The sequence below is a fragment of the Podarcis raffonei genome, chromosome 1 (assembly GCF_027172205.1).
Source record: "Podarcis raffonei isolate rPodRaf1 chromosome 1, rPodRaf1.pri, whole genome shotgun sequence".
NCBI classification, from domain to species: domain Eukaryota; kingdom Metazoa; phylum Chordata; class Lepidosauria; order Squamata; family Lacertidae; genus Podarcis; species Podarcis raffonei.
This window is the reverse complement of record NC_070602.1, coordinates 61,042,551-61,055,645: the sequence shown is the minus strand read 5'-3', so window position 1 is coordinate 61,055,645 and position 13,095 is coordinate 61,042,551. Positions and strand designations below refer to the sequence as shown.

The window sequence follows — 13,095 nt, the reverse complement described above, 5'->3', positions numbered from 1 at the left end:
CCAGTGAGCATTCAGGGCTAATTTCCTTAAGAATGGATAGGTTTGTTCTTCTTGCAGTCCGTGGGACTCTCAAGAGTCTCCTCCAGCACCATAATTCAAAAGCATCAATTCTTCGGCGATCAGCCTTCTTGATGGTCCAGCTCTCACTTCCATACATCACTACTGAGAAAACCATAGCTTTAACTATACAGACGTTTGTTGGCAAGGTGATGTCTCTACTTTTTAGGATGCTGTCTAGGTTTGCCATTGCTTTTCTCCCAAGAAGCAGCATAGGACAGTGGTTTCCAAACAGTTCCAAACACACCAGATGCTTCAGAAGGTTTACATCAGCATTCTGTGATAGAAGGCGTTAGGGATTGTTGCTTCCCAGTACAGAGAACTCTGAGTTAAGAAAAAAGGCATTGTGGTGTCTGGCCTAAAAACTTTGGACACCAGTGACATGAAAAAACACAATTCTTGCACGAACGTACTTAACAAGGGGGCTTGTATTTGCAAAATATTCCTTAATGTCTATCTAGAGAAGCAGCTCCAGGCATGTCTGCAGACAAAACCAAACGTGTGCCACATGACTCATGGAAATTTCATGCCCCTAATGTGAACTCCCAGTTCCCCAGTTGTCCCAGATTGTTCACAATGGGACCCTTATAGTCTTGCTATCGGGAACTTTGCATACAGATGCTTCGATGGAGACTATTCCCAGTGCCTTTCTACTATGGAGGCAGCCGTTCTCAAATTGAGTTTGACAGGACCAGTACACTTTCTTGCATTCCATCAGTTTGAGAAGGAGATAATGATGCACCCCTACGCTGTCGTGGCCTCTGAAAGCATGTCAGCAAGAAAGGAAATATGCAAAGGAAGCCGATTTTTCTCTCTCCTTTGCAATCAAAGGTGGAGCCATACAGGACCACACTTAATGCCAGATGGTGCTTATCTGACTGACATCACCAGTACCTTATAGCATTAGTCATCCCAAGTGAGTCACTGCGAAGATGAAATATGAGTGTCACCAAAGCCCTCCACAACTTTGAAGATAACACTGTCTTCAAGAGGGCAAAAGACCAGGTCTTCTGACCCTCTAGGGAACATCGTTAACATGATTTCAACTCTTGCAAAATGAATGTTCAGTTTCCCCGGAACTGCCACTTTACCCTCCAGCAGTACCTTTGAATTGTTCTACGACAAGCAGAAACTCACCAAATGCAATCATTAGAAAAGCTCAACCTTTTGTTTCTGTTCAAAACCACATGAACGCTTATTGACAAATAAGGAAGAGAAAATCCTATGTTTTGCTAATTTAATTTTTGCTTTTGCAAGGAAATATAATGCTTTAGAAGTTTTATACTTCTCAAGGCAATGCTCCTTTTTTGCTAGTTTGTCTCCTAAAAGATTGCTATGTCTTTAAATCCAATTAACATTAGCTTTGAAAATATTAATAATTGTGTTTCTTTGTTCTGAAAACAGCAATTTGGTTAAGGTAAATAGCAGCTTGAGCATCTAACGCCTATTTATATTTTGGTTCTGAACACCTATATTAAAAACGCTGCTGCTTGAAAGCTCAACCACAGCATTTAGAAACAATAAAGATCTATTCAAATATCATGTCAACACTACAGCTGACTTGCCATGAAAATAAATTCCATTTGGCTTCAGTCACACGCCACTGAGGTACACGCCAGCCTCCTACATGGTTGGCCTGATTATATGGTAAACACTCATGTCAGCAATCCTTGTCTCCAAAGAACTGTGTCATAGGTATCGCAGAACATAGGAAGTTGACCAGAAGGAGGTGGACAAGGTGCCATCTCCACTCCAGATTTGTGTAGGGTTTACTGCTTAGCCTTTTCTTCTCCTGCAGAGGAGGTTTAGGATCGCAGTTTTCCTTCTCCCAGATGGGCTACACAGAGTCAGACCATTGGTCCATCTATCTTAGTGTGTCTACACTGACTGGAGATAGTACTCCAGGATTTGAGACTAGGCTTTGCCCTGGCCCCACTGAGGCAATGCTTTAATTATCACTGCATTGATTTCCGATGGAACTGTTTTGGGGGTGCCAGGTGCCCTGATTCACCATAACAGATACCTCTAGTCACATATACTGTGTGGTTCCTTTTTTTCTGATGCCAGGTACATGAAATGGCAGATTGAAGGGCTCTTGAGTTCACTGACACTGCAAATTCCCAAATTTGTGCAATTTCACATCTCATTTTCCCAAGCTTTGTTTCCCACACCTTTTCTGTTTATGTGCTGAATCACATAACCTCCAGCATGGGAGCCTGCCGTTTTGATTCATCCCAGTAAATCTCACTGTGCGTTTCTTTCCCCATATAATTAAAAGACATCTCCTCCTTGGCCTACTCATCAATGAGGAGCAGATACCCATCAATGAGATCCAATGTGCATGCCTAAGAGCTTATTCTTTTGCATCCAAAGCTGTGTGACTTGGCCATACACAGAGAACTTCCATTACTGTTTTTAAGGAATGCTTTCAGGAGGTTCAGCGGTAGTGCTTTAATTGATTGGAGGGGGGGTATAGAAAAGCCAGTGACTGACAGGGTATATCTCAGGGAGAATTTTTTCAGCCCTGACACAGTATGCAGAAATCACCCATACTCCTTCAAGCTTATGAAAATACTGACTTGTAATATTCTCTCCCTGCTCTGGCCTTCTCATACACTGACAGCCGCCCCCTCAATCAGCTGCAGCCTGGCTGCTGTCTCCAGCACAGTTCCTCTGGCAGCTGTTTCACTTTTTGTATCAGCCCACACCTACCTACAAATATATATATATATATATATATATATATATATATATATATATATCCAGAGTGCTTTATCTATTTTAATAGCAGCTGAAGTGTCTAAGAGGCCCAGCTGCCTGCCGCAAAAAGCCATCTTTAAGGTAGCAGCTGGATGAAAGCCATACTATGCTTCTCAATCCCTGCACAGCCTCATGGCTCCATGACAGCACGTATATTATGAATGCGGCAGAGGCTAATGGTTCGAGGGGGTAATATGGAATCCATACTATGCCGAATTTCATGCACTCTTATTCTCGGATAACGTTCTTGGCACCGAGGCCCACATTTTCCAGTTGTGGAGTCTGCTGCCTGAGACTTTCTACACAGGGAATTACAGTGTGAAACAGGGGGGTGGGGAAGGGATGCCTCCATAACAATTGGCAACAACACAAAGGCCATTACGCTGCCATTTCTTTGCGCTCTTACGCTACAGAATGTGAAATAACACACACACACTGCATAGCTTTGGAGTGAGGTTTTCTAATCTCATTCACATGACTCCCACAGACCACGGTGAAAGAAAAGGACTCTGTGAAATCCAAATGACTCCAGTGAAAAGGGAAATGTGAACTCAGCATTGTCATATTCCAGCATGGGATGCAAAGTCCCGGGAGGGCAAGATGAAGTCGTTACCTGAAGGAGCGTCTCCACCTCCATCGTTCTGCCCGGACACTGAGGTCCAGAGCTGAGGGTCTTCTGGCAGTTCCCTCACTGTGAGAAGCCAAGGTACAGGGAACCAGGCGGAGGGCCTTCTCAGTAGTGGCACCCGCCCTGTGGAACGCCCTCCCACCAGATGTCAAAGAGAAAAATAACTACCAAACTTTTAGAAGACATCTGAAGGCAGCCCTGTTTAGGGAAGCTTTTAATGTTTAATATGTTAGGTAATTTAGTGTTTTGTTGGAAGCCTCCCAGAGTGGCTAGGGAAACCCAACCAGATGGGCGGGGTATAAATAATAAATTATTATTGTTATTATTAAACTATGATGGACTTCGGTGTGTAACTCATCAATTCACTTCATTATTTTTTCCTGTGATCAAAGGCCTTAGCAGGACTATTGCTCAAAAAATAGTGACAGTCGGAAAGTGTCATTAGGCATAGCCTGACATGCAGTGAATGAGATGCTAAAGGAGGACATTGCTCCATATGTTTTTCATGTAGAAGCTTCTGTATTCAGCTCCTTGCATTTCCATGTAAAAGGATCCCAGCAATAGGTCTAGAAATTATTAAAGAGTCTGAATCCTTAGAGATCTGCTACCTGTCAATTATTGGGTCTATGACCTGTGATCTGATGGAAAGCAATCCCTGCCCCCAAGGCCACCAGAGCCTCAAGTGACAGCAATGGATCCAGATGTATCCAAGTTGCATGCACACTTCTTTACAGGAATTGTAATTCCATCAATAGCAGACAACCTCCTATCCGTCTGGTCTAGTGAGCCACCCACTAACTACACTGGGGGGGGGGCACAAAAAAAGTATGCATCCCCTACCAGAAAGAAGGAAAGAGGAAGGGCAGCAGGCCTTGATTTGGGGGGGGGTACCACATTGGGTACTCTAGTGCTAAGGTGAACCACCCCTGGGGATATTAGTAGCTCAATGAAAAAGTTAGATTTTCTTCAGTCTGAAAAAAAGATGGGAGGAACACAGGGGTAACACAGGATGGCTCTGATTTAATTCTAAGTTATGGAGATGCCCCATTAAAAAGGGAGTGAACAAAGTGTAGCACTAAATGTCTAGTGTGGCAATGACATTCTTTTTCAGCTCCTAAATTGTGGCTTGAAACTGAGTTGTGCCTTGACTAAAGTTGTTTGTATCAATGCTGCCACGATCATTTTAGAGGGAAGAAGAAAGATGACAAGTAAAGATAAAACATTAAAGGTGGGTCATTGTAGCTAGAAATATTGAAGGCTATTAAACTTTTTCAAAGAAATGATTGTTCATGCTGTCTCATGATTTAACCAACATTTACCTTTCTAATCTTGTTGACCTCAATGCAGTTTTCTTTAAATTTCTCCTGTAAAGTCTCCGCTAGCCGACAGAGCAAAGCCCCATTATCCAATTTCTCCATGAAGGTCTCAGCTGTTATTTCCTTTCCTGAAATGGAATAAAAATAACAGCATTCAGCATCAGCTTTGACAATTACCAATGTTCTGAGCAGGTATGGTTATATTGCAATTTTAGTTTGTGCCAAATTATAGTTGCGTCTTTAAAAGGAATCTGATGTCATATTATCAAAGTACATGGTCACCAGCTGTTGAAAATAAATAGTGGAGTTGTTTTTAGAATAAACCTCTGATTATGGACCCAAAAGGTAAGTGGAGCAGGCACATTATTGTATTAATATTTTTTGAAATATGGTTTCTCTCTCTGTGAGCGAGCCATGATTATAGGATTGTGAAATAGTTGGAGTTGTGTAAGGTGAAGACTACCCTGCTTCTCTCTACTTCTCAATGTCTGCAGATAAAATGAAAAAAGTCAATGTGGTGGTGAGTTTTTAAAGAAATCAATTTTAATGTGTGGATAAACATGGAATTGGTTCCTTAAGAAATAACAATGAAAAACTGCAATAATAAAAGAGGAAAGGCAGGAAAATAACCAGGATGCAGCTAGGAAACCTTTGGCTGGAACATTGTCTGCACTAAGCACTGCAAAGCCATTAACTGAATTACAACTAGTTTCCATGTCTGGAAGCAGAGTGCCAACCGGGGACAATATGAGACCATCAGTAGAATGAATTTCATAGTGCCCAAGCTCCTGGCACTATTTTTCAGTGGCAAATTGTGTGGAAAGGAGCTGTTACTAACAGCCATAGAATTTGCCTCGTCCATCTGTTTCATCATGATCATTTAGACCTGCTCAAGAAGACTTTCTAAAAGATTTTACTGCAGAAGAAAAACTTACTTGCTTGAAAATGGTGAGGAAAAGAGAGAGAGAGAGAGAGAGAGAGAGAGAGAGAGAGAGAGAGAGAGAGACTTTCCCCACCCCTCCATTGATGAATTATTATGTATTCTGGGGAAGGCTGCCAGAATGACTAAACCAACTAATGTCATATGTGCCTGAGAAGACAGTCTAATGTATTTTGTTTGCTTTCATTACCTGTCAAGAACAAAAAGCACAGAACTGAGGTGAGTCTTGGGATAAGGTTTTCTTTGTTTCAGTTTTCAATGCTTTATCCATTTCCATTTTGTAACAGATATGGGCAGCAGTCATGTGCAATAGCTTTCCTACAGAACCTATATGCAGGATTCCTTCAGGTGTTCCAAAGAACATGTAAGTGCTCAAACGGGGTAGGGAGCGTGGATGTGCCACTCCTAACCTTTGAGGACTGAGCACAGTTGAATACAGTTCCACACTTACATCTGTTAAGGAATCCTAACCAGGGCTATTGACTGTTTGGCTCCGAAGCGCCCTCTCCGATTGCATGGAGCCCGGACAGCCCCGTGGTTTTCCATGGATCTGAGGGCAATGAAACAATCGTTGAGACGGCTAGAGCGCCGGTGGCGGATAACTCATTCCGAATCTGACCGGACACAGGTTAGAGCTCAACGTCGAGCCTACCAAGTGGCGATAGCGATGGCGAAGAAGAATTTCTTCACCGCCTCTATTGCATCTGCAGAAAACAGCAGCAGGAGACTTTTTCAGGTGGTTCACAATTTAGCGGAACCACCTGCAACATCGGGGCCCAGTATGGGCCACATGTTCTCCTGCAATGATTTTGCAAAGTTTTTTGCAGATAAAATCGCTCAGATTCGGGAAGAAGTAGACTCCACCGTGGGAGCAGGGCCGGGGCGGGAGAGTGCTAGAGTTCTGTCTAGTCAAGTTGAGTGGGATCAGTTCCAATCTGTTACCTCCGAGGATGTGGACAGGCTGCTTGGACGAGTGAGACCAACCACCTGTCTCCTGGATCCTTGCCCATCCTGGCTTATAAAAGCTAGCCGGGAAGGACTGGGCGATGGGCTTCGTGGGGTGGTGAATGCTTCCCTCCGTGAGGGAGCCTTCCCAGACCCGCTGAAAGAGGCGGTTATTAAACCGCTTCTTAAAAAACCATCTTTAGATGCGGCCACGATGGCCAACTATCACCCAGTCTCAAATCTTCCATTCTTGGGCAAGGTGATTGAGCGAGCGGTTGCCGAACAACTCCAGGCACGCCTGGAAGAAGCGGACCATTTGGATCCCTTCCAGTCGGGATTCAGGCCTCATCATGGGACTGAAACTGCCTTGGTCGCACTGGTTGATGATCTCCGGCGGGCTAGAGACAAAGGTGAGAGCTGTTTCCTAGTTCTGCTGGATCTCTCAGCGGCGTTTGATACCATCGACCATAACATCCTTCTGGACCGTCTTGAGGGGCTGGGAGCTGGGGGCACTGTCATACAGTGGTTCCGCTCCTTCCTCCTGGGCCGTGTTCAGAAAGTGGTGGTGGGGGATGAGTGTTCAGACCCCTGGGCTCTCACTTGTGGGGTGCCTCAGGGTTCTGTCCTCTCCCCCATGCTTTTCAACATTTACATGCAGCCGCTGGGAGAGATCATCAGGAGGTTTGGGCTGGGTGTTCATCAGTATGCGGATGATACCCAGCTCTACCTCTCTTTTAAATCAGAACCAGTGAGGGCGGTGAAGGTCCTGGGTGAGTGTCTGGAGGCGGTTGGAGGATGGATGGCGGCTAACAGATTGAGGTTGAATCCTGACAAGACAGAAGTACTGTTTTTGGGGGACAGGAGGCGGGCAGGTGTGGAGGATTCCCTGGTCCTGAATGGGGTAACTGTGCCCCTGAAGGACCAGGTGCGCAGCCTGGGAGTCATTTTGGACTCACAGCTGTCCATGGAGGCACAGGTCAAATCTGTGTCCAGGGCAGCTGTTTACCAGCTCCATCTGGTACGCAGGCTGAGACCCTATCTGCCTGCGGACTGTCTCGCCAGAGTGGTGCATGCTCTGGTTATCTCCCGCTTGGATTACTGCAATGCGCTCTACGTGGGGCTACCTTTGAAGGTGACTCGGAAACTACAACTAATCCAGAATGCAGCAGCTAGACTGGTGACTGGGGGCGGCCGCCGAGACCATATAACACCGGTCTTGAAAGACCTACATTGGCTCCCAGTACGTTTCCGAGCACAATTCAAAGTGTTGGTGCTGACCTTTAAAGCCCTAAACGGCCTCGGTCCAGTATACCTGAAGGAGCGTCTCCACCCCCATCATTCTGCCCGGACGCTGAGGTCTAGCGCCGAGGGCCTTCTGGCGGTTCCCTCATTGCGAGAAGCAAAGCTACAGGGAACCAGGCAGAGGGCCTTCTCGGTAGTGGCGCCCGCCCTGTGGAATGCCCTTCCAGCAGATGTCAAAGAGATAAACAACTACCTGACATTCAGAAGACATCTTAAGGCAGCCCTGTTCAGGGAAGTTTTTAACGTGTGATATTTTACTGTATTTTTGGTTTTTATGGAAGCCGCCCAGAGTGGCTGGGGAGGCCCAGCCAGATGGGCGGGGTATAAATAATAAATTATTATTATTATTATTATTATTATTATTATTATTATTATTATTATTATATTCAGGGCTCCTGATCAAAGAAGGGATTCTGAATGTGTTTAGAATCTCCCTGTAGACCAGTCTGTGGAAGAAAGTGTGGGATCACTGAGGGCAGAGCTTGCATGCAGCCTATGCATCCTCCCCAGTTTGAATCCTCACACATTCTATCAAAAGGGCCTTTGTTCCATTTCAATATGATACTGCAATTTAGAAATACCATCTGATTAAAGATCAGAACCACCCAGCCCTATTTGCACCAAGAGAGCAGAGCACTGAGTGAACTCAAGCTCAGTTCCTCACCTCCATTGCCTTGTCTATACAGTATGTATATACCATGTCCCTTGCTCCCAAGTTCCCATTGGCAGCACCATCATACTCTTTCTCAGAGTAAACTATGCAGCAGGGGCCCAGAGAGACCAAGCTGGATGGGGTGGGCCTGAGCCTGCCAGAAATAGCCAGATATGTTTCCTACATACAGTTGGTACAGATCTAGGGATGGGAAAATACACCTATCCATTTCAGCTTCTCGTTTTTACCCATCTTCACTTCTGTTCTCCACATCAGTTTGTGATTTTAAAAAACAAAAAAAAGCTCCTCATGAAAATTCACCAGCATTTTAGTGCAAATTTCCCATAATATACACATTTTTATATCCAATTTTGCCTTAGTTACACATTTTTGCAAAGCAATTCTCCCTAATATTTTGTATGGTGGTTTTGTGTGTGTGTGTTTATATGCACATTTCACCCTAATATATGCATTTTTGTACACACTAGTTGACTAGAGAACGGCACTGAAAAAATTCAGAGAAGTGCCAATTTCAAAGATCAGCTGTGTTTTGGTTCACATATTGCTGTGGAAAGTGCAAATTAGTTAGCTTCACCTTTAAATGTGAACTGAATTGAATCCCAGACCCCCACCCAGTACCTCCACAGAGCAGCCAGAAAGTGTTCACTGTGTTATATAGCTGCTGTCCTTCATTGTTCTCTATCAGCAGAAGGAGAATGTGTTCCCTCATAAGCAAGGCTGGCCCTACCAAGGCTGGCAAAGCAACCACCTCAGGCATCTGATTTTGGGTGCCCTGAGAGTACAGCGCTTTTTTGTTTCATTTATGTTTATTATACTATTTTTATTCTTAGGGAGAAAAACTTGTGGTTTTTTAATTTGTCTAAGGTGCCAAAATTTGGACAGACTTGGGTATGATACACATGGGGGAGAATCAGTTTGCTGTTCTACATCAAACAGTAAAAAGTTTGGGCCAGCCCTGACTCTGTGTCCCAAGTTATGATGACAATGATTTGTTAGCAAGTGTGTCGCATCTCACCGAAACCTCAGCAAAAATCACTTTTGGAAGTTTTAAAAAGCTCTCTGTTTTAGCTGGGGTTTGAGTGGCTTGGGTTCAACTTTCAATAAATAAAAGAGGCTTCAGTTTATGTTTTCATTGGTTAAATTTGTCAACTGATATGTTATCTTGTGCGTTTTGTGGTTTTCATGTTGTAGCCAGCCCAAAAGCTAAGTCCAAAAATAAAACGAGTGCAATAACAATGCAGAAATCACAGATTTTCTTAACTTGGCACCCCAAATTGCAAGTTTAAGTAACAAATAAAAAATAGATTTAACAGGCTTGGCATTTAAATTATTGCAAATTATTCTTTTTTCACTAGCTGAATAAAAGTAAAGAAGACAACTGAAGAGAGGCACACTTGTTTGCACAGCAAATAGCAAGTTAGAATTACATAGAAAGCAGATAATTCATAATTCTAAAGTAGCCTCTGTCTTTGGAGAGATCCTCTATAAGCGATGCTTGCATTTCCTCAAGTTTAATATTTAAATCATTTTTTGTATCTTCTTCCCAGAAAACTTTATTTTTTCAAAGGAACTGAGACCATAACAGTCTCTGCTGTTACCAAAACAAAATAGGATATACAGTACAGCATTAGCTTTCAACCAGCAAGCTGTCACAAATTGCCTTGGGCCTGCTTCTGAGATAATAGGGCTCAGCTCTCAATCGGAAACAATAGGAAAATGATATGCTCAGATTCAGATGGCAATTCTGAAGTGGGATTTCATATACTATATGCTGCACAGCATGTTACAACATCAACATACACATGGCTAGTATTTGAGTAATCCATATGCCATGAAGCCTGCAGATTTCCAGAATGGGGAGTGTGTGATATCACCTGTGTGATAATAGGCATATGACCCACCTGAGCAGTACATAGTAGAAATAATGCAGGGAGAAAGGAAATCTGTATTTTCAAGGTCACCTCTATGCCAGCTGCTCAAACTGCCAGGTTAGTGTGCAAACAACAGCCAACAGCACAGAAAGCTATTTCCCCGACATTCTTCACTTTGCAAAAACTATCTGTTTCATCAGAGCAGTTTCATATTTCTTTCCTTGGAATTTAACATTTTAATAAAATCTGGATCTACTCACTGCTTTGAATAGAGATTGATACATTTGTGTATAGTGTAATTGTCACAAATGACATTCCATTTAGCATAGTTTTGGGCTGCTGTTTTTTTACACTTTCCAGCCCGAATGAAATGGTCATTTTTCTAAATGAATATATTGTCTCAGGATTTATGGGTCTGTCCTACCTTTTGGGTTGATTTGATAAATATAGAGCAATTTTTTATTTTATAAGTTAATCTGATGCTGGGAGAGATGCTTCTACCAACACCATCTAAGCCCACATAGATTATTTTATAGTCTGGCACACATTTATGGTTTGATTATTACATTTTGTAAACCAAGATGAAGTACTTATTACAAAGTGAATGGGTTTTTGCATTCAACATCTGTAACTAATGAAAAATATGTTATGTAGTACAACTGTGATTCCAGAAGGCATTGTGTGTTGTTGTTGTTTTTTGCAGAGTCATTTAATACAGCTTCAAACAGCATACCCTCCAACATTCCTCAGATGAAAATAGAGAGATTCCATTCTACATCATTATTACCGCTTGATCATTACCTCCTGGTCAGGTACAAAAATTATTAGAGAAAACACACAAAACGGCAGCATTTTAAACACAGAAATATTTGAGCTTATGTATTGCATTTAGGGAAGCCGGAGGGGAAAAGAAAATCAATAACAACAACAACAACAACAACAACAACAACAACAACAACAACAATAATTTATACCCCACCAATCTGGCTGGGTTTCCCCAGCCACTCTCAATAAATACAACTAATTAGCAGTGATACTGATATAGAATGGAATGTCCCTACTTTCTCCCTACCCTCCATAAGCTGGAAGGCCTTATGCAGCTGAGGGTGGTGGAGCTAGAAGAGGAAGCATAGGGATGGAGGAATCTGTCTGTTTGAGTTTCCTTCATTTTTTACTTTTTTCAGTTTTAAATTTAGTTCCATTCATTATCACATCACTTTGCTTTTTTTAAAAAAAATGCATGAAAATCATACACAATCTCATGCACACTTCTAAAATATACAGGGTTTTTTGGGGGGGTGTTTGTGTTTTGAGCAAGTTCTCTCTCTCTCATACACATACAAAAGTATATGCATATTTCTCTGGAGCACAGCATCACAAAATCCAGAAAACTGAATTTCAAAGAATAGCTTCATTTTGAATCATGTATTGGTTTGGAAGTGCAAATTAGGTAGATTCCCATTACAGTGCAAACTGAACTACATAGCTAGCTATTGCTATATGGAATTCAATGGGCCTGTAGACTAGATATGCATACCAGAATCACAAATATATTTTGCTTCCAAAAGACCGTTTATCCATGTTAATAATGCCTTACTATATTGTTTCATAATTAAAACAGAGTTGCCTGCACTGGAATCCCAAAGATACCCTTTCTGAGTGCCAACCCTCCTGTGAAGCTTTATAAAGAATTAAAATTTGGTGTGGTATGTCAGAGCCTCAAGTTGCTATGCATGCTCCCTTGCTGATTTCATGTTTGACTTTGTCCATGTGAAATCTGCCTGCTCAGGAATGCAAACAAAGCCCTCTCTGTAGGATTTTCTCATTTAATATTAAAGCTGTATGTTTTATGTTCAAGCCACAAAATCCTTGTTCTGGCACCATCCCCAAAACTAGAGATCTCTGTATCCAAGTAAAAGGGGAGCAAATGCAACTTTGGGAATTCCAGCTTCAAGCAGAGCTTGGGAACCTGTGACACCACCCCCCTGATGTTCCTGGACTCCAGCTCCCACCATCCTTCTCCATTGACTATGCTTACTGGGGTTAATGGGAGTTGGAGTCCCAACAACATCTGGAGAGCAGCAGAAGTCCCCCAGCTCTGGTTTAAAGGGTTGGAAATGGTCCTTGGAACTCAAGACAGAAAGCTCTTCCCCCTCCCCTCTGTCCTGATCCATGTCAAAATGAGCACACAGGGCAGACGTTTTAGGAGTTATAAACTCTTCCCGGAGCTTTGAAGTGTTAGATGTGTCCATTACTCATTCTAACAAAATGCTTGCACACCTTTTTAATCCCCGGCAGTCAGTCCTGTTCTTTCTCTAAATTATAATATGGGAGGGAAAGAGCTGTCTGCCTGGGAGAGGATATTTGGTTACCAACCTCACCTGAAAATCCAGACCTTCCTCAGCAGGGAAATGGATGGAAAGGGCATATTAATGAAAGAAAGGAGGAAAGCCAATGTGCTAGTATAATTGTGTGTTTCAACACAGATGCTTTTATATGTAAGCTTTATCCCAGGATGCTATAGCTTCTGGTGAATGGAGAAACCATCACCAATACGTAATATTTGTATGGCATTTTCAGGTGTTCACAGTGTGTTATGCATT

At 42.7% G+C, this 13,095-nt stretch overlaps 1 protein-coding gene across 3 annotated transcripts in view; it reads right to left on the bottom strand.

Annotated features, from left to right (window-relative positions):
• Positions 1–13,095, bottom strand: part of GAS2 (growth arrest specific 2) — a 123,746-nt gene that overhangs the window by 88,096 nt on the left and 22,555 nt on the right. For all 3 annotated transcript variants that reach the window (XM_053389339.1, XM_053389330.1, XM_053389348.1), the window contains one exon: positions 4,765–4,889. In XM_053389339.1, the coding sequence (XP_053245314.1) occupies positions 4,765–4,889 (125 nt within the window). The remainder of the gene's footprint in view (positions 1–4,764; positions 4,890–13,095) is intronic.